The sequence below is a fragment of the Pteropus medius genome, unplaced genomic scaffold (genome assembly GCF_902729225.1).
Source record: "Pteropus medius unplaced genomic scaffold, Ma_sr-lr_union100, whole genome shotgun sequence".
NCBI lineage: Eukaryota > Metazoa > Chordata > Mammalia > Chiroptera > Pteropodidae > Pteropus > Pteropus medius.
In genome coordinates, this window is record NW_024344240.1 from 667,684 (window position 1) to 688,587 (window position 20,904).

Sequence of the window (20,904 nt, forward strand, 5' to 3'; positions counted from 1 at the left end):
GCATCATTTTTGAAGTCTTTCATCTCCCCATTAACTTGTCTTGACACCTTCATTGAAAATCAGTTGACCAAGTATATGTGGGTCTATTTTTGGATTTCGTTCTGTTGGTTTATATGTCTATTCTTTCACCCAAACTACTTGTCTTTATTATAGTAGCTTTAAAGTAGTAAGTCTTGAAATCTGGTAGTCTTAAGTACTCCATGCTTTTCAGGTTGAGAAAAGAACCTGATAATCCTATATCTGCTTAGAGGTGGGTTGAAAGTTGGTGTAAAGAAAAAAAATCATATTTATAAATTATATGTAAATAAATTTGTAAGTAAAAATAAAATTTTAGAAGATGGCAGATAAGTATGGCTCCCTTGAACACATGAGAGGAAATGTGTAATTTCATCTAGAAAAGATTGTGACAACTTATGGAAGAAATTACTATGCTTGATGAGAAGGAAGAGATAGTTAAAGTCTGTGTTAAAGACAGGAAAGTCGAAAAGCTTTGAAGTGTTAACAGGAAACAAAAAACATAGGAGCCAGTAGTAGAATAAGGAAGATAAGACTCTGGGCACAGTGACTCCCCTAGAGTCTAAAAACTTTAAGCTGTAACATTTTTAAAGATTATTAGTAAACATTTCTCCCTACTGGGATTTCTGTAGAAGGTAATTTTCAGGCCTTTTTACACCATGGAATGATAATCAGTATTGATGTATAGTGTAAATTGATAATGATTGATGTGTTCTTAGAACAGAGGTGTGCTTATTTAGATTTTAACTAATATATATGGTCAGTTGATTCATGGTGAAATTCATAGTTTATTAGGATTTTAGCTTAACTCCCACTTTTTCTGAACTGCCTCAGTGAATATACCTTTGACTGGTATAGTTCTGTAATTTTTCTCTCCTTCAGCGACTTAAATTTTATAATTGAATTATCCCTACCCAGATCACTCCCTCTCTACCTACCCCTTTTAATTTTTGGTTCATGTCTTATAAAAACTAAAGTCTATTGTGTAATACAATTAATTCATTTTAATATTTCTTTTAATCTAGCCATATTTGAAATTGTAACAAGGAATCTAAAAGTAGCTATAAGAATGCATCTGTGATACACTGAAAATAAATGCAACTCAAGTTTATCTGGCTATCAATCTATCATCTATCTAATAGACACTCTATATTGTTGCTTATCTGCGAAGACTCACAGGTAATTTAGAGATTGATCTTTGGCCTTTTCAGTTTCTGTGCGTCTTTTGAAAAGCCTGCTGTTGTCTATCGTGGACAGGGAAAATTAAATGATGCCAAATATTTTTTAAAAATCATAATGTAGAACTGAATTCAACTATATTTGTTGTGTGCTGTATACTACGGAGACTTTATTGACAAGAAAACAAGCAAGCATGTCTTTTTTTAAAAAGGGTTTCCAGTAGTTGTCATTTGTTGACTATCTACAGTGTGCCAAGCATTAACTGTGTACTAGAGTGTGCCACATACATTTCATCATTTACTCCTCAGAGTAATTCTCTGAGGCTTAGAGGTTTGTTTGACTTGTTCAGGGATGCAGTTAATAAGTGGAAGAGTTAAGAATTCAAGGTCATTTGAGTGATTTCAAAGACCTTACTCTTTCCATTACATTATACTGTATTAGAAACAGTGATCTTCATTCTGTAGTGATCACTTATAACACAGTTCTTGAATTTTGTGGTCTCTCACAATTTATTTAGTACTCAAAGAGCTTTTATTTATGTGAATTATATCTATCAAATTTTTTTCTATTAGAAATTAGAACTAAAATATTAGAAATTAATTTACATAGAAATGACAGTGAACTCACATGCTAACATAGGTAACATGTTTTATGAAAAATAACTTATTTTCAAAAACAACAAAGAAATTAGTGAGAGGATTGGTATTGTTTATTTTTTGCAAATTTAAAAATATCTGGCTTAATAAAGAACTGGATTCTCAGTTTGGCCTCTTTCTGTTGTGATAGCACCCATCACATAGCATCTGAAAAGCTCCACTTACAAGTAGATGAGAATGAAAAAGGAAGAAAATGTCTTATTATTAAAATTGTTCTGACTCTTCAGATCCCCTGAAAAGGTCTCTGGACCACACTTTGAGGACCACTGAACCATAGACATCACATGTAGCAGGTTAAGCTAGGTTTTTAAAGCATTTTTCTGTATATCATACTTAACACTGAAAGGTAACATGGGATCATCTTCAGTGATGTTAGTCCTCTGCAAGCACTGATGCCATACTGCTGGTATAATGCCATGGAGGCAGAATGTGTGGAGATAAAACTGATGTAGGTAGGATGTCCAGTAAATGTCGTATGGTGAGTTGAAGGAGGATGGTTGCAAACAGAGAGGTCAAGATAAACACTATAGAGACAGAATGTATTGTGTGTGTGTATTTTTTTTAAGCTAAGCATAAGAAGTATTTATAGCAGATTCTGTCTGGGTTTTTAGATAACAGCTGCATAGATGACTGAGTGTTCTTGTGTTGAAGGAACTGATGTTCATCAGTTTTTCCAGCTACTCAAAGATTCTAGTAGGTAGAGTGAGATTTAAATTCAAAATACAGTTTTTACTTAATGATAGAATGTAGTTCAGTGATTAGTGCCCCCAAATATTTTTTTCCTCCTTAAATTGTAGAGTAAAATATTTTTAAGATGAGAATTACACATATAACATAAAAATATCTTTTGACCATACTATCCTTAAGTTTGTACCCCAAATGGAGTTCTAACTATGAGTATGGCTTGTATGAATTTAGGATACAATTTTATGACTCTAAGATGGCATATTTGTGGAGTAATTTGGAGAGAATCTAAAGAAGACCAGTAAACATATAATGATTCTTAAATCAGATCTGATTGGAGAAGTTCTGGACTTTAAATTTAGAGAAGGAACCCAAATAGTGTTAATGTTGTAAAATGCGATGCATCATTACTAAGAGAACTCTGACCATTTCTCATTTTCTAAGAATTTAAAGAAATTTTCTTCTCTCTATATAGCAAGGGAGATATAGATTAACCTATTAAAACTTTTTTTTTAAACCACAGTGAATTACATACCTTAAATCAAATTTGGACAAGTTGTGAACTTTCTTTCCCTTGGCGATTTTAAAGAATATTGTTGGACTCCAAAATAAGTAATACCAGGACTTTAAAAAAATGATCTAATGAGGTTCTCTTTTAATCTCTGATTTTGTGACAAATAGCTCTGAAATTACAAATGTTTTTACAAATGACAATTGTCTACCTAACTCCCCCCAATTTTTGCTTAAGCTGTATTATGAATATTGAAATTTTGGGGGTGAAAGAAAAGTTGTGAAAGTCGAGTTTTGAAGAATGACCTACTATTTGCATATTGATTTTCCAATCCTAAATTGTGATTCTTCCACCTGTATTTTCACTTCATTGAGGATTTTTTTCAGATTATCTTTTTAAAAGGTCAATGCTCATAGAAGGTTTAAAGGCTCAGTTATTCATACCTTAGTGGAAATTAGTTTGATGCTATCTACTTTCCTCCTCAATGGAACACAAAACAACAGCTTTGAAAAGGTGAAAGTTTTTACTGGAGAAGAAAAGCAAGTAATTAATTTTGGAGTTTATAACACCAACATTGGGGGCCATATTGGAGCGTTAGGGCACTATAAGATGGGAGATCCAAGGTATAGAAGGTAGTAAGTAGTATGCCAGATATAAACTATATCCAAATTTTGTTAGGAACAAGCTGTCCTGCATCAGGAAAATGAAAAAATTATTATTATTATTATTATTTGCTGTTACACCTTTGTTTCTCTGCTACAAGCTATCCAACTGGGACTTTTATATTCTTAGAATTATAGACTTAGAATTTCATTTATAGAGGAAATAGGATTTTGCGGACTGCTTCATATGATCTTTTTTCTATGGGAAAAGTATGTTTTCAATTCTCATATGCAAACTACAGACAAAATTTTAATATAATCCTTTTTGAGTCACTTCTTTAGAGTAAATAATTGAATGAGGGGCTCATTTCCATTGAGGTTGCTAAATAATTATTGAGGGATTAGGTTTTGTAAGTCTAAAACCACTGAGTAAGAGTGACAGCCATTTAAAACAAAATTCTAAAGAGTATGAATTTGATAATAGCTAATATTTATTGAGTGCTTATTTACTATCTTTTAGAACTTCTTTGTGCTCTGTGTGTATTAACTCATTTAATCCTCATAACAGTTTTTTTGGAGGGTGGATACTATTTTTATTCTCATCTTAAAATGGGGAAACTGAAGCATAAAGAGGTTAATTTACTTGTTTAAGGTCACGTAACTAAAAGTGGAAGAGCTTGGATTCCAATTTAGGTAGTCTTGCTCTGAATCCTGTATTCTTAATCACTAAGCCATATCTTTGCCAAAGAATGACACTGACTGTGTTATTTTGCTAAAATTGAACTAAGAATATAAACTTTGATTTGGCTGGTATTATATGATAACTAATTTTGAAAAAAGTAACACTTTTTTTTTTTTTTAACATCACATGGTTACAAAATGTGAAGTCAATCAGTAATAGATTATTTCATTTCTTTTTAGGTTTCCACCACAATCTGCTCCTTTGGGTAATAAATATTCACATGTCCTCTTCTTATATATAGAACCCACTTGTCTTTTCCCAAGGGAGATAACCCAGAGTTTCATCCAGTAATTATATCTAGCTGAAAATCCAGGTTCTTTGGATGCAGTCTCTCTCATCAGATCCCAGAGTGGCTGCTTCTTGTTCAGAGACCTACAAACCGAATCTGCACGCTAAATACCTAATATATAGTGGTGGAGAAGAAATAGGATAATAGCAATAAAAGCTGTTATTCAGAGAAAGGGATCATCAGAAACACTAAGTAGTTACTAGTCCATATAGATTATAAAATTCTGCTGAGTAGTAGTGACAGAGACTCCCTGACGGTGTAGTAAGTTCCTCGATTCTACTCTTTGGTAGGATCTCCATTGTCCCTTGTGCCCTCTAAAAGGTCTTACTTTGTCTGTTATCTTCCATGCCCACATCTGAGATGGATATTGGTGAAGATGCTCTTTCTGAGAAATGGATTGCTTTCACAACTCACTTCTTGTTATGAGCTTGTTGATGGATATTATTTTGGAAATGTAGGAGGCTTTTGCAATCTAAACTCTTTCTCTCCCCTCCCTCCCATGCAGTTATCTCAAAAAACTTAGTTTCTAGACTTTTTTCTGCTTTGAGTCAAAGGACCTGCCAAGACAGAATTTTTAAATGTGAAGACCCTGCCTGTTGTGGTCTGCTTACCCCAGGGATCTCTAACCTTGTTTTAGAACCCCTTCAACAGTCTGATGAAACCTGTGGACCTTTCTCAAAATAATGTCTCAAAATTCATAAAATAAAATACTTAAAGGATTACAAAGGAAACCAAAGAATTATATTGAAATATGGTTAGCAAAGTAATAACTTTGTAACACAGTAATGGATGTGCCTTTAAATGAACACATTAAATAAAAGATCTAGTGGCAAGTCTAATACACTGTTATAATTTTGAAGTAGGTGAGTTTAAAAATTTGAGATGCTGCAACACTTGTCCTGTGATATGAATATATTTGTGATTTTTATTGATGGCAAAGTCACAGATACTATTCATGCTACTGTGAATTGTTATCTACTTTCATAATTAAAAGAAATGCTAAATTTTAGTGGAAATGAAGAATGTATTTCCTCCATCTAAGTTCATTGACCTCTTTTAGCTGCTGAGGGAATGATGGCTCTGGTGAGACCATTTGAAACAGTCTTGGATGGAAAGACAACACCCTTACAACATTTCTTTTGTGTGGCAAGGCACCAGTCTTCTCTACTGTAAAGCTGCGATTTTGCTGCTACCACTCAATTACTTCAGTTTGCTACTTCAGAAGCAGTGGTGTTTTTTCAGCCATGCAAAGCTTTAAATTATAGGACTCTCAGCTTAAATTGCAGACCATAGGCAGGGAACATCTCACTTGGCAAATGTGAGTTTTCTCCATCTCTGCTTGCAACTCTAATCGAAGTTTATTGCTTTCTTAGGACTTTAGGTGGCAAGAAGGAGCCGACACACGCCAACATTCTAAATTTTTCCTACATTTCTCTCCTTGCTATAGCCTTGGTTGGCATATGGTTTGCTTGACAACTTCTGTAGTTGACAGTTTGACCAAACCCTATGTCACTCTTTAATAAATGTCACCAGCTTTCCAACCTGTGATATCAGAATTCTTAATATTTGCCTTATCAACTTCTCCTTTAAGAGAATGTCTTATTTTAGGTTCTATTGCTTGTATCACCCCACTTCCATGTTTGAAATTTTGTGTTTCTTAGGAATCGCAGATACCCACTGGTAGAGATCTTTTTATAGTAGTTAAATACATAAAAAGTCTGGAACCAGGTAAGCAGTTCTGGGTTAGGATGGCATCTTCACAATTGCTCCACAAAAAATCAGGGATCAGTATTCCTTCTCTCTGCTTCTATATCCTTGGTGTGTGGCTTACCTTTTGATCCAAGATTATTGCTAGAACAATAGTTATTATGTCCACATTCCAGAGAGCAGGAAGGGCAAAAGGTGCAGTGCTGTCCAGAATAAAATTGGAGTCGTATTCTTAAGGAGGAAGGTTAAAACAGTAGGTAGAAGTGCCTGCCATAGACCTTGCTTCTGGTTTCCTTGGGTGCTGAGATGCTGTAACAAAAGTTACGTATTATATAAAATACATATTTTGTAAAATAATCCCTGAGATGCATGTTACTAGAATTATTGCTATGATCATTACAAGGATTTCGAGTTCTCAGTTGCTTAATTTTTCACATGCTGCCAAATCTTAAGATAAAATGCCAAGTGTCTAGAATGGAGTGGGAGGATTCAGGAATATCTAGATCACAACATTATTACCCTCATTCTTATTCCTTTTATTTTCTTTGATGTCTTCCTCTTGCCTCCATTTAGGGAGTCAACAATATTTCTTAGCCACTTTCCCACTTTTTGAAAACTTTCTTAATAAGCCTCGGCTACTCTTTGGGAGTTAGGGAAGTTGCTAAACAATATGCTAAAGTAGCTAAAAAGTGTATTTGGGGTCATATCAGTGGCAGTGCTTTATAAAGTGGGATTAGAACAGCCCCCCCACCCCCGTCCCCGGTGTCATGACTTAGCGTTGAGTGCTTACATCTTGGTACTCTACTTTTTCATTTTATGCAGAAAAAAATTCCTCATGTGACTTCTTTTAAGCAGCAGATACCATCATAGGTTTAAGAACTCAGATATAAGTTCTCCATGTTTGCTTTCTCCTACAAGTAATGTTAACTTTTGTCTTTGCTTCCATCTTCCTGTTTTTCTTTGCTATTTCAGTAGAACTGTTTCTGTTCTTTGTAGTGTTACTTGTCAGTCTGTGTTGAGTCATACATTTTTCCAGTTCGTAAAGGATTTTGATCCTGTGATTATCCTTACCTCATACTGTTGAGTCCTCTTTTCTTTCACTTCTTCCTTTTAGCTTTTAAATGTGTTTTGGCCCATTTGTTTGGGGAGGAGCACCTACACTTCATTGGATAGTCTCTATTTCAATTATTTAACCACTGTTTATTGACCTATTACCTACTGTGTTACTAGATGTTGGGGAGACAAAAAAGAATAAGAAGGTTTTTTCCAAGGAACTCATGGTCTTATGGGAGTGAGATAATTACAATTATTTATAAGTCCTGTAGTACAGGTATTTATGTTTTACTATGGGAACAGGATTTAGTTCAGTTTAGAAGATGGAGGATAGAATGGATTGACCAGGTTTTCTGGAGGGGAAAATGTTTGGTTTGAGTCTTGAAGAAAAAGTAGAAGCCAGCTAGGCAGAATAAGTGGGAAGGAAGGAAGACTCTTATTCCTTATCTAACTACTATGTCATTTTTCAGGCAATGTGTACCTGGCATGGTAGTAGGTAGCATTTGAAGTACTAGTGTAAGGTCACTGTCCTTAATGGGGAGGGTGGGGGAAGAGGAAGTGAAGATAGAAAGCTTAGGCATATGATGCAGTTATACATATAAAGCAGCATGGTAAATGCCAAACCGAAGTTATGCTCTAGGAATTTGGAGAAGGATTAATACACTTGATCTTAGCTAAAAGGCCAAGAAGCAATTAGAGAAGGATTAATAAAAGATTAATAAAAGCTAAGGTAGTTGAAAATGAAGAGTTTAAATTTAGCATAATAGAAGAAAGGGAACCATTGAATGTTTTGGGGCATGATGACTTGAAAACAATGTTGACAGATTTCTCTTCGAGTGTATACATGGACTCTGGAGGTGATTAGCGAGGAGAAGTGATGAGAAATCAGTCTAGGAGGCCAACCAGGAAGCTTTTGGAATGATGCGAGATAATGAGGGCCTGACATTTCCTAATCAGATTTCCATAACCAGACTCCTCAGAGCCTACTATGCTGTTTAAAATTTACTACCATCTGTTGTCTTATACAAGTGGACTTCTGTCATCAGCATTCCACTAAGAGATTTCTTTCTAAAGTTACTGATGATCTGGCCAAATCTAATGTTTTGTGTTCTCAGTGCTTAATGGAGAACCACTGCAGTGACCAGCCTGAGCACCAATAATGGAGGCATTTTTTTGTTTTTTTTTAGCTCATTACCAAGAATATATAAAATTTGACAAACTGCAAACAAAACAGAAGCCTCATTTTTTCAGAGTTTAAATTTAAGAGAGATTTTATAGTGCACTTCAAATCTGCTGTAGCAGAATTGATGAAAATAAGCACAACAGTGGAATAATTCTTACTCATTATATCTTCAGTGGCTTTACAGCCTATTTAGATCTTCATATTTTAGCTGAACTTCTTCCTTCGCTACCTCTTTTTCTTTCTCTACCATTTAAGGCTGCAGTCCATGTTGTCCTCCCTTTTCAGAACTATTACGGCACCAAGAGCCCAGTCTTGCACTCTTTTTTTTTAGATATTTCTTGTGTTTGACTTTCACTATAGTCCCTGAAAGACAGGAATTTTATCCTACTTCTACCTTCTTTCTTCCTTGTTCCACAACTTATTTATGTGTTGTATGTGCGTGTGTATAAAATTTCACTCAAGCATAGCCCTTTACAAATGTGTAATATTAAATTCTTGTTAAATGTTATAACACATTAAGCATGTACTTATTGTACGTTTATATTATATTACTGAGACTCTTGTAAACTCAGTGGCACTGGTGGAAGGAAACAAGTTAAAGTAAAGATGGTTCTCAGTAGGGGACATCTGCACTATTTCAATTTGGAATGTGCTTTTGTATTAACTTTGAAAATATATGTGACTGGCTGCTTTGGGAATTTAAACAAAATAAAGCTACTCAGTGGAGACTTAATTGAGGCAAATAGGATGACAGCATAGTATAATAATAGCCAATGTTTATAGAATGAAATGTGAGTAATAATAGCAGCAACTGCTATTATCACTGCTACTACCAGTAGCTAACATTTATTGAATACTTACTATTTGCCGTTCACTGTTCTGAGTATATCAGTGAAGTAGGTATGATTATTAAGCTCATTTTACAGATGAGGTATGGTAGGAAAACTACTGGATTGGGCATCAGATCTGGGCTCTGGTTTTAGTTCTTCTGTTACCTAGTTTTTAACCTCAGTAGACCTTAGTTTTTCATCTTTAGATTGAAGGGATTGGTCTCCCTAATCTCTAGGGTACTTTGCCAACTCTTTTGACATTCTGTGATCTTTAAATTCTCTTGTCTCCTTGTTCTACAACTTCTTTTAACTTATTTCATGCTGAGAGCAAGCATTTATGGCGGAGATAGAGAAAGTTGGTAAGGTTTTTTTTTTTTTTTTTTTTTTTTTTTTTTTTTTTAAGATTTCTGAAGGCACTTTATAGAAGAATTTAAAGTCCAGGTTCTAGAGAAATGCATATTTGAGAAAAGGAGAAAAGTAAAACCGTGGGTCAAATATCTGAAAAACAGGATACAATTGGGCTCTACTGACAGTACAGATAGAATCCTCAGGGTTGTCTCTTGATTTATAATTGCTAATGCTTAATCTGATTTATAGTGCGTAACTGCCCTCCCAGTATTCTCTTAGAGTAAGATTATTAACTGACACTTATTGAATGTTTCTTCTATGCATGTTGTCACATTTAATTCTCAAAGTAATAGTTTAACTATAGTGCTATTATTGTTTTATTTTACAGATGAAAGTTTAGAGATACTAACATTTTCACGGTCTCACAGCTAGTAACTGGTAGAATCAGTACCTGAACTCTGGTCTGCCTGACTCAGGAGCCTGTGCTCTTTATCAATTCTATATTGCCTCCAAGGTTCGGATTCTAAGGACATATCCAGGTTGCTTTTTGCCTGCAGCCATTTGGGATGAGGGACCTATATGGGATTTTCTTAGCCACAAATTTTTTTTCTCTTGACTGAGGTACTTTTAAGTTTCTTATTTATTTATTTATTTGTTTGTTTGTTTGTTTCTTTTTTCCTTTGTTTTGATATCACTTAGAAGTCTTTCATTCTTCTCTACTTTATAGTCAGTGTCACTTTCCCTGCTTCTTTGATCTTAGGATAAAATGGTCTGTGCCTCTGTTGAAAAGTGTAGATTCTAGTGTAAAGTGTCATGCTTAGTTTCTGTATTTTTATCTTTAATTCTTAGAACAGCTTCCTCCCTTCTCCAGAATGTGTTAACCTGGCAGATTTTGTTTTTCTTTTTTCTTTCTTCGGGTGGTAATGATCTGAATTTTCCAGCCTCGGAGTAAAATATAGAACCCAGATCACTGGATATTTGTGTTAAGCCTGTCCTCAAGCTTTTAATACTTCTTTTTCTTGCTGTTCATTTATGTGATTTTCTCTCTTAGATCCAATGTTCCCAGATCTTTAGTTTTCTTAACCTTGTTCCTTGACTTGTTTTTTAAAAGAAACTGCCTGGTACTGCCTATCCTCCTTTTCTTTTGTTTTATCAGTGTCTTTGAGTTTGCGTTCAGTCTACTCCCGCAGCTAGTTTGTCTCCTTGATATTCTTGTCTATCCTGCTTTACTTTTCCTACTTCCCACCTGCTCAACTCTACGCTCTTTTTTCTAGGCAAATTCCTGTGCCTGTTTCTCAGTTACTTTTCTGACCTCTTGCCTCTACTTTACTTTTGGTGTTCTTTTGTTTGTATGACTCCTTTAAAATTTGTGCGAAAGAAATGCCAGATGTATAGCCTTAAGTTTCTAAAGGCCCTGTGGTATTGGTGAGTAAAGATTGGCATCAGAAACACTTTGTGCATATGTATTGTTCTGTATCTTAAACATTTAAAAACCAAATTTGTTCTTTTGGAGAGGGAAAAAAATTAAGAAAAAAGATTGGAAATGCTGATCTCTTAAATATTTGGTTTAGTCATTAACATATTCAATCTTTTCCCTCCAGATGTAACTCACTTTCCCTCACTTTGGAACTCCTAGATTTGTGAATATTGGATATTTTGAGAAGCAGGGGTTCTTTCCTTGATACTGACTAAGGAGTCTATTTACCTTCAGGATGACATCTGAACTGGAGAGCAGCCTAACATCTATGGACTGGTTACCACAGCTTACCATGAGAGCAGCCATCCAAAAATCTGATGCTACACAAAATGCACATGGAACGGGAATTTCCAAGAAGAATGCACTCCTTGACCCAAATACAACCCTGGACCAGGAAGAAGTCCAACAGCACAAAGATGGGAAACCTCCATACAGTTATGCCAGCCTCATTACATTTGCAATTAATAGCTCACCCAAAAAGAAAATGACGCTAAGTGAGATTTACCAGTGGATTTGTGATAACTTCCCCTATTATAGAGAGGCTGGCAGTGGTTGGAAGGTAAGGATTTTATTTAAATTATTTTTATGCTGTAAGCAGTAACAATATTAGCTTCTATTGAAGAGAAAGCTCTGTTGAGGCTTATATAATTAAAGATGAAATTCTGATTACTAGTCATTTTCAGGGTATCAAAAGGAAATTAAGTGTTTTTAATTAAGTGAAAAACCATTTTTTGTAGAATATTAGAACTTTATTATGTTATAGGACTGACATAGCATAAAGTAAGAGCAGAGATAAAGTAATATTCACTGGAAAATACCCACAGTTCAGATTAAGTTGATAGTGAGTCTAATAAAAAAAAAAAGTATTGCAACTAGTACTGTTGTTTTTATCATCTAAGATTTTTAAAAAAACTTTTGAAAGAATTTTTGATTTATAGAGGGGGTACATAAATATCACAAAGGTTTCTATATGTGCTTTATCCACTCTCTCTATGTTAACATCATATATAACCATAGTACACTTAACAAAACCAAGAATTAATGTTGGTACATACTGTTGATTAACTTTTAGGTAAATTACAGACTTTATTTAGGTTTCATCACTTTTCCCACTAATTTCCTTTTATGTTCCAAGATCCAGTCCAGGATCCCACAGTGCATTTAGTTGTGTCTTCTTAGTCTCCTCCAGTCTGTAACAGTTCCTCAGCCTTTTCTTGTCTTTTATGACTTTGACACTTTTGAAGAGTACTTGTCAGGTATTTTGTAGAATGATCCTCAGTTTGGAAATATCTGATGTTTTCTCATGATTAGAGTGAGGTAATGCATTTCTGGGAAAAATAATGCAAAAGTAATATGCCCTTGTCTGTGTATCATATCCAGTTGGCATCCTTGATGTCAGTATGTCTTATTACTGTTAATGTTAACCTTGGTTCTTTGCTCAAGGTGATACGTGCCAGGTTTCTCCACTATAAAATTACTGTTTCTCACTTCATAAATTATAAATATTTTGGGAAGATATTTTAAGGGAATTCAAGTACTCTGTTTTATTTTTGAACTTTTGCTCAATTTTAGCATTCATTGGTAGATTATAACTACAGTAGTTTTTATTGTTTTCTCGTGGTGGTTTTCTTTTTTTCTCTTCATACCTTACCTATTTTTTAATTTGGATTCTTCTGTAAGGAAGACTTGCCTCTTTCCCTTTTATTTATTTATTTAGTCACTATTTGCAATAGTATGCACTCATGGTTATTTTTGTCTTTGTGCTGTTATTTGTCACTCAAATTGTTGCAGCCTTGGCCATCTGGAGCTCTTATAGGTTGGTTGGCTCCTGTGTCCTTTTGACATGACCTTATTCTTTTGTTGGTTTAGCACTTTTTAACTTTCTGGCATCACAAGATGTTCCAGGCTCATCTTGTACCTTACCTGCTGCAGCCCTAGAATCAACCACTTCTTTAAAAATCCCTAGTTACTTTTCTAGGCTTTTTATGTATCATCAAATTAATTACCTGCCTAATTTATGTTATACAACAAATAATTCAACGTATTTTCTTTTGTACCTGCACATGATATGTTTATATTTTTATATAGTAATTACCTAGTTGTGTGCTATGTGGGGTGTACAAGCGTGCATATGAAAGAAGAGGTTTATAGAGCTTTAGGTCTGCTGTCAGCTGGTAGTTAGTCTTGTTTCCCTTAAGCCTTCCTGTCTCAACATCTTTGTCTTTTTTGTTTGGCTAGTTATTAAAGACATTTACTGATTTATTGTGCACCAGTGATGTTTGGTGCACTATGACAGAAAACGAAGTGTCTTAAGGGAAGGGAGTTTTTCTCTCTCATTCTATTCCATGCCCCATCACAGTGCTTCTGTTTAATAAGCATCAGTAAATGCGATTTGAATGAAAGCCTGAATCCTGGTCCCAGATACTTTCTTAGCTTTATTTTTTGTGAATTTCCTCTTATATATTCTTTCTTCTGCCTGTTCCAGCCTACTAGTTGTCCCTGGAAATAAACATATTGATTTCTTTCTTGCTTTTGTTTTTCTCTTACTTGTTTTGGACTTTCTCTCTTTTGTCCTTTTTCTAGTTGGCATTATCTTGTTTATTCTTTCAGCTCATATATTACCTCTCTTTTCTCTATAGAATTAATCTCTTTTGTATTTCCATATGCTTTATTAATAACAGTATTATAGAACTTAAAGATTTTGTTCAGAGATCTTGTTTCATTAGTTTTTGTTTCTGTACTCATACTCAAATGATAGCTGCTTTTATTATTTTCTGTATGCCAGGCACTATATACTAAAGTGCCTTATATCATTATCTACTTAAGTCACACAACAGTCTTATGAAGCAAGTACTGTTACTGTCTGAATTTTAAAGGTAAGAAAACTGAGGCTTAGAGAAGTAACTTTTTCAGAGTTTCTCAGCTAGTGAATGGAAGAGCCAAGATTTGGTACCAGACTTGGTAGATTTGGAGATTTCAAGCTCGTGTCTATTTATTTATTTATCAATTACAGTTGACATACAATATTATATTAGTTTCAGGTATACAACCTAATGATTAGACATTTATATAACTTACAGAGTGATCACCCTGATAAGTCTAGAACCCATCTGACAATATACATAGTTATTACGGTATTATTGACTATATTTCCTGTGTCAAAGCTCATGTCTTAACCAATACACAAGGCCTGTAATTTTTCAAACACTGCATGAATATTTATTGAATTCAGTTTGCCAGGATAAACTTTCTCTTAACCAGCTGACTCAGTCGGTATGAGAAATGATTGTTAAAAGCAAGAGTCCACTCTTAACAGAATATTTCAGTGGAGAAATATGTAATAAAATTTAACCCATGAATCAAGAAACATCAGCAAGTAGTAATAACCCATCTAAGCTGTGTTTTTAGGCTTTACCACTAAGCACTAATGTTCATAGATTCCTTTTATTGAGATTTGGGATGAAGGAAGACTCGGATATTTGATAAACCTGTTTAGCATTGGGAACACATTCTGATTAGGGAGTAGAAATGCTCAAAATTTGGATAAATAGCTTAGAAAGTCCATCAAGAATTCCTGGGTCTATATCATTGGTTATAAACCTACATACCTGCAGGGGCCAGACAGGTGACAAGCGAGTAAAGCAAAAAAGGTACAACTGAAGAGTGCATGTCTAATGTGAAGAGATTATGTCTCATCTATGTAGGGCAACTGTGCTCTAGTCACTTGTTGCCCTTTAGGGCACATAGCAGATATTACAATTTTTTTCCCCTAGAAAAGTCAGAAATCTGTATTTTATGTATGATTTCTCAATTTTTTAATGTTAACTAATTTAATGTTAACTAATACTGTGTAGGCCAAATATAAGTCTGTTGGTTGGGTTCAGCCTTTGGACTACTAATTTGCAATCTCTGGTCTAGATTATATCCTCTTTTCAGCTTATTTAATCTTTCATTTATTAATTTGAAAAGGATTTATTTACTATATACTCTTGTGAGCAGTATTTTAGGCTTCAGCAGTACTAAGAAACTTAGCACAGGGCCCCTAAGGAAGCTTATAATCTATACTGAATAAGGGGGATACATATAAACAAGTAAAAAGCTCTGTACGCTATATAAAAAGCTCTGTAACAGAGAAATATAGAATGCTGTGCTAAAGTTGACTAATTGGAAACACCTATTGTATGTAAGTCATAAAAATATCCAGTATATATGTGACCAAGTAAAAAGTTTAAACAAAGGATGTAGTTAATTGCTGTAAGTTTAGAAGAACTTATGGGAAGTGTGATGAGGTTTTAAAGTGAGTGGCACCAGGACTGAGTGCTGTGAGACTACAAGGAAGGGAAGCATTAGAAAACCACTGAGGAAATGGTATTTAGCTATATTTTGAAGAAGCCTAAGGTTTGAGGAGGTCTTTTTAATAGCTCCTAGGAAATAGTTGGTTATCGGGGTTCTTACTAGAGAGCAGAAGAGTTGAGATGGAACCAGAATGTAGAGATCCCATGAATATATGAATGCTAAGCTTAAGAGCTTGGTCTGACTTTGAATAGTACATAAAGTTTGATTATATAGCTCATTTACCTGTCTGACCACAGCTTCTGCTGAAGTGTAAATCCACCTGAGAGTGTCAGATCCAGTCTGCTGAATTTCTTGTTGCTGGCCAGCCCAAGTCATGGTCTGAAACTGGATTAGAGAAAAGTGATACAGTTTCAACTGCAAGGTGCTCCGTTTAGATATAATGAAGAAAGAAGTAAAAGAGAAGAAATAGGAATAGGTAGAGAAGGATTGTGTTGCTTTTAGAACTAGAAAACACACCAGAGAGATTATCTGGTCCATTCTGTTGCTTTAGGCAGACCTTAATGTTTCCAGAGATTGCTGCTTAATAATTATTCTTTTTAAAAAGTTTCTTCCACACCATTAGGTACCTAGAACTTGCCATGATCACCTTTAGATTTATTTTTGTAAGCATAGAAATGTTTTGAGCATTTCAAATGGAGACAAATGGAAACTGGTTTTTCTCTTCCTTTGTTGAGGTTCTAGCTTTCTTTTCAGGGTTTACTTCCCATTCATTGTCCTTAGATTTGTTTAGCACACTCCTGCAATCTGTGCTCACTATATCTTCTTTAGGTATAGAGGAGATGAGTTAGGGGAAAATGGGAGGTCATTTAGTATTTGTGAAGTTAGTTTGTATTGGTTGAAGGAGGGTGGAAGAAAGATCCTAAAGTGATTGTGAACCACCTTCCCAGAAATGGAGAGGCACTAAAGTCACCCAGAGGATAAAATGTCATGGTCACTCAAAAGGATTCAAATAGAATTTTAAAATGTAGATAAAACTCCCTTTTATTTTGTGCCAGGGCATTGAAGAGAGATTACATATTAAAAATTAAAAATAACTCTTTGAATATTCCATAAGAATTTAAAAACACTCTTTGAATTTTCCATTATTGAATGATTTTGTAAACTGAACTACAGGAAAAGGAATTAAAATTTTTGTGCTATTCACTTTACTAAAGAAAATTAATGTGTTACTGGAGTATAGGGTAATAAAAAAAATACATAAGAGTGGTATGTGTATGTGGGAGTGTATTTGCTACTTTTTATGTGGGGAAAAATAATTAAAAATGTATTATGTATTTGCTTATCGTTGTAAACAGAAATTTAGGAATAACAAAGTAGGAAAGTATAGGGGATGGATGAAACAGAGATAGAAGGGATATAGAAGGGAATAAGATTTTGAAAATAAATAGAAAATAAAAAAGGATGGAAGACCGAAACCTTAAACTGAATATAGAAACAAATAAGCCTTACGTCATATCAAATGGGTAATGGAATCACTCAGCAAAAAAGATTGAGACACTTTGACAAGAGCATTCTGACTCTTCCTTCTTGGGATATATACTAAAGGTTGAAAAGAATTGCAAAGAAATCATGAACTTAGTAGATTTGTCTTTGGTAGCGATATTTTTCTAGAGTCAGCCTTTACCTCCAATAACCCAAAGAAAAGTTGAGAAGTTGCAAGCAATTCTGAGACTGTTTTATGTGCATGGTAGGGTAGAAGAGATGAGTACATGTATTGATGTTTTGGAGAACCAGGGCTCTCAATACAAGAAGGGAAATACGAGTAGGAATGTGGTTGTTGATTTGAATTGGAAGTGCCAGTTTAAACTCAAGCTTAAAATAAAAATCACTTAGGGTGTTTTTAAAATTTAGATTCCTGTGTCACAATTCTGGAGATTTTGAGTTAGTAATACTGGATGGAGCCTAGGAATCTGCATTAAATTCATCTCAAGTGATTCTAGTGCAAGTAGATTGTACTTTTGAGAAACTCTTTTTGGGGCTGGTGTTTTCAAGGCCAACCAGTATGCCTTGATCAGTTATTTAACCTGGGTCATTTTTTTCCAGGTTAACCTGGACCATCCTAGTTATTTCTACCTCTCTATTCTTCCAACTTTTTTTCTTGGGGTTGTTAGAGGTAGGGTCTGCCCAAGTTGTGAGATCTGAAGTAATCTCTTTTCTTGAGAGAGAGAGAGAGAGAGAGAGAGAGAGAGAGAAAATACACATGTCTTGGCCTTTGTATCTCTCTGGTTGTTTTTAACTTTCTAAATAAACTTTTTGTATTTTTTAAAAACATATTTGCGATTACCATATGAAAAGCATTGTACTCTGGGTTCTGAGTTGATAGACAAAGTCCCTATCCTTATGGAGCCTACTTACATTTTAGTATAGAATACAATGTGGAGGAGAAAGACAATTAAACAAATCATTGCAAGTGTGATGAGAAATTCAGGGCAATAAGGAAATTTATTACAGTGAGCCCTAACCTAATAATATATGAAAGCAGAAAGGACTTCCCTTAAGAACTGATATTTAAACCAAGGACAAATTGAAAGTTGAGTAGACTCAGATGAAGGGATGAAGTAAATAAAGCTGAGGGTAGTAATCTTTGCAGTGGGAACAATAAATGTAAAGTCTAGAGGTGAGAGAGAACATGGGAGAGGATGCGTATAGACAGTAAGGGAGGGTCAGATCATGAAGAGCCTTTCAAGGCTTTGTTACGGATTTTGGATTTTATAGGAAATGCAATGGGAAGTCATTGAAAAGTTTTAAGTGACAGGGTAACATCAGATTCACTTTGTGAAGAGACAACTGCCTGCAAGGTGGAGAGTGGTGGAGATGGGACAAATTGAGGAAGGCAGAGGGTGATTCTTAGGTAGCTATTGTACTAGTTTTGGTGAGACTGGTGTCCTGGACTGGAGTAATAACAAGAGATGGGATAAAATAGATCAAAGGTAGGCTTAATAAGATTTGGTGACAGATTTATTTTAGATGATGAGGAGGTGGGGGTAGTTAAAGATGCCTTAGAGATTTCTGATTGGAACAGTTATGGAAATAACTGTCTTTAAACTGAGAAGGGAAAACTGGAAGATCACACTGGGGTTAAAGATTGGTTTAGTTTAAAACATGTTGAATTTGAGGTGTTTCTGGAGATATCTAGAAGACTGTTGAAATTATATGTTAGAAATGCATGAGAAAGGTCTAGTTTGGAGATCTAGGTAGATTTAAGTATCACAGATAGTCATTGAAGCCATGGCTGTAGATGAGATTGCTTAGGTAGCAAATGTAGAAATGAAAAAAGGACATAGGGCAGAGCCTTGACGATTTCTAACATTTCAGCGTTTTAGAAGAGGGTACCGAAGTAGAGATGTGTTCTTCCCCTGAAACCATTTTGAAAATATGACTGTCTTGATTTCTTCTGACTATCTTGATTTTCGCCCCCATCTGGGACTTTAAAGATGGGTAGATGAACTCCAGTTTGTCTGATTGGTTCTTTTTCTTGTCTTTTAGATTTGGACTGAGTATTTTTTATGATTCCATTTTATCTCCACCATTATTTTATTAGTTATACCTCTTCCTAAATTTTGTTTTAGTGATTACTGTATGGTTTACCACATCTTTTACTTGTTACATTCTACCTTCAAATACAGGATTTTTTGTACAGTGTAAAAACTTTATAAACCTTAAACTTCTCATTCCTCTGACTCACCCTTCGTGCTGCAGTATCATACATTTTACTTTTACATGTTCTAAACCCTATAATTGTTATGTTTGTTGTAGACAGTCATCTTTTTAAGGCATTATTAATAACAAAGTGTTTTTTTTTAATTTACTTTCATTTTTAGAGTTTCTGAAACTCATTTTTTGTTTTTTGTTTTTGTAGATTTTAGTTTCCATTTGGTACCATACTTTATTTCTCTGTGCACATCTTTATTTTTTTCTCTCTTTGCCTCTAAGATATTCTCTTCAGTTTGATTTTAAGCATTTTGACTGTACTGAATATAGGTCTGTGGATTTTTAATTTATTCTGCTTGGTGTTCTTTGAAATTCCTGCATCTGTGATTTGATGTCTTGCATTATTTTTGGGAGAGTCTTGGTTGCTACTTCACATGTTTTTCTGCCTTGTTCTTTTTCTTTTCTCCTTCTGAGACTCATTACTTGGTATGATCCACAGCCTTGGATGATTTTTTTTTTAAGTAAGTAAGAGTGTGTGTGTGTGTGTGTGTGTGTGTCAGTGTCAGTTTAGATGATTTCTGTTCATCTATCCTCAAGATGTCAGAGCCTTTCCCTAGTTGTGTCCAGTCTGCTGATGAGCCCATCTAGGGAATTCTTGATCTTTGCTTATGTGTTCTATTTCTGTTATTTACATTTGACTCTTATAGTTTTCACATCTCTGTTGAAATTACCCATCTCTTTATGCAAGTCGTCCACTTTTTTCTTCTTGGCATTTGAGCATATTAGTCATGATTAACTTAATGTTCTTGTCTGATAGTTCTAACACCTGAATCATCTCTCAGTTGGGTTTTATTGATTATCTCTTGACAATAGGTTTTTTCCCTTCTTCTTTGTGTCTTAAGATTTTGACTGAGTACCAGATGTATGTCTAGAAGAATGGTAGAGAATGAGGTAAATGGTATTTATACTTGTAAATGGACAGGCATCTATTGTCCAAGGTCATTAATGTGCGTAGTTGAATCAGTCTGTCAGTACTTGAGCTGGATTTGGGTTTTGTTGTTGATATCTTTACCTTCAGTGTACCTTTACATTGTATCTTTACATTCCTCTACCAGTAGGCTCCTATTACCTTATGGTTGGAGTGAGGGGCTTACGTGCTATAGGGTTTTCTCAGTTTTCCTGCTTTCTCTTCAGATTTTAGTTGTCTCTCCTCACCTTGCTACTGATGGGGGTCTTTCCATGCTCTTGCCCTTTCTCTATCAGTAGACTTGTTGTTTTCACTGCTAGACTTGTGGTAGGGGCTAGAGGTTTTCTCTGTTGTCTTTGTTCAGCCTTAGTCTTACTCAGGCCCTTGGACTTGGGAATGGGGCCTTTTCAGTGTTTCTTTCCTTCAGCCAACTAGCTTTATGTCTGTAGTTGCTTTTGGGTGGGAGTTTCCTGCCCCTCCCACAGCTATAGCTGACCTCAACCTTGAATATTATATTGGCATAGGATATTGGGAGCAAGGTAGTTTCTGACACTTGTCCTAGAGGTAAGAAGATTTTGCTTCTATCCTTCCTCTATTAGCAGTAGATCTTTGCCTGTGTCCTGGGAAAGGGTTTCCTATTCTTAGAAGCAGAAG

General features: G+C 34.9%; 1 protein-coding gene across 1 annotated transcript in view; it reads left to right on the forward strand.

Moving 5' to 3' along the window:
- The window catches only part of FOXJ3 (forkhead box J3), a 111,855-nt gene that overhangs the window by 27,753 nt on the left and 63,198 nt on the right, over window positions 1–20,904 (forward strand). Inside the window, 1 exon segment of the mRNA XM_039868839.1 lies at window positions 11,511–11,835. Coding sequence (XP_039724773.1) covers window positions 11,511–11,835 — 325 coding nt within the window.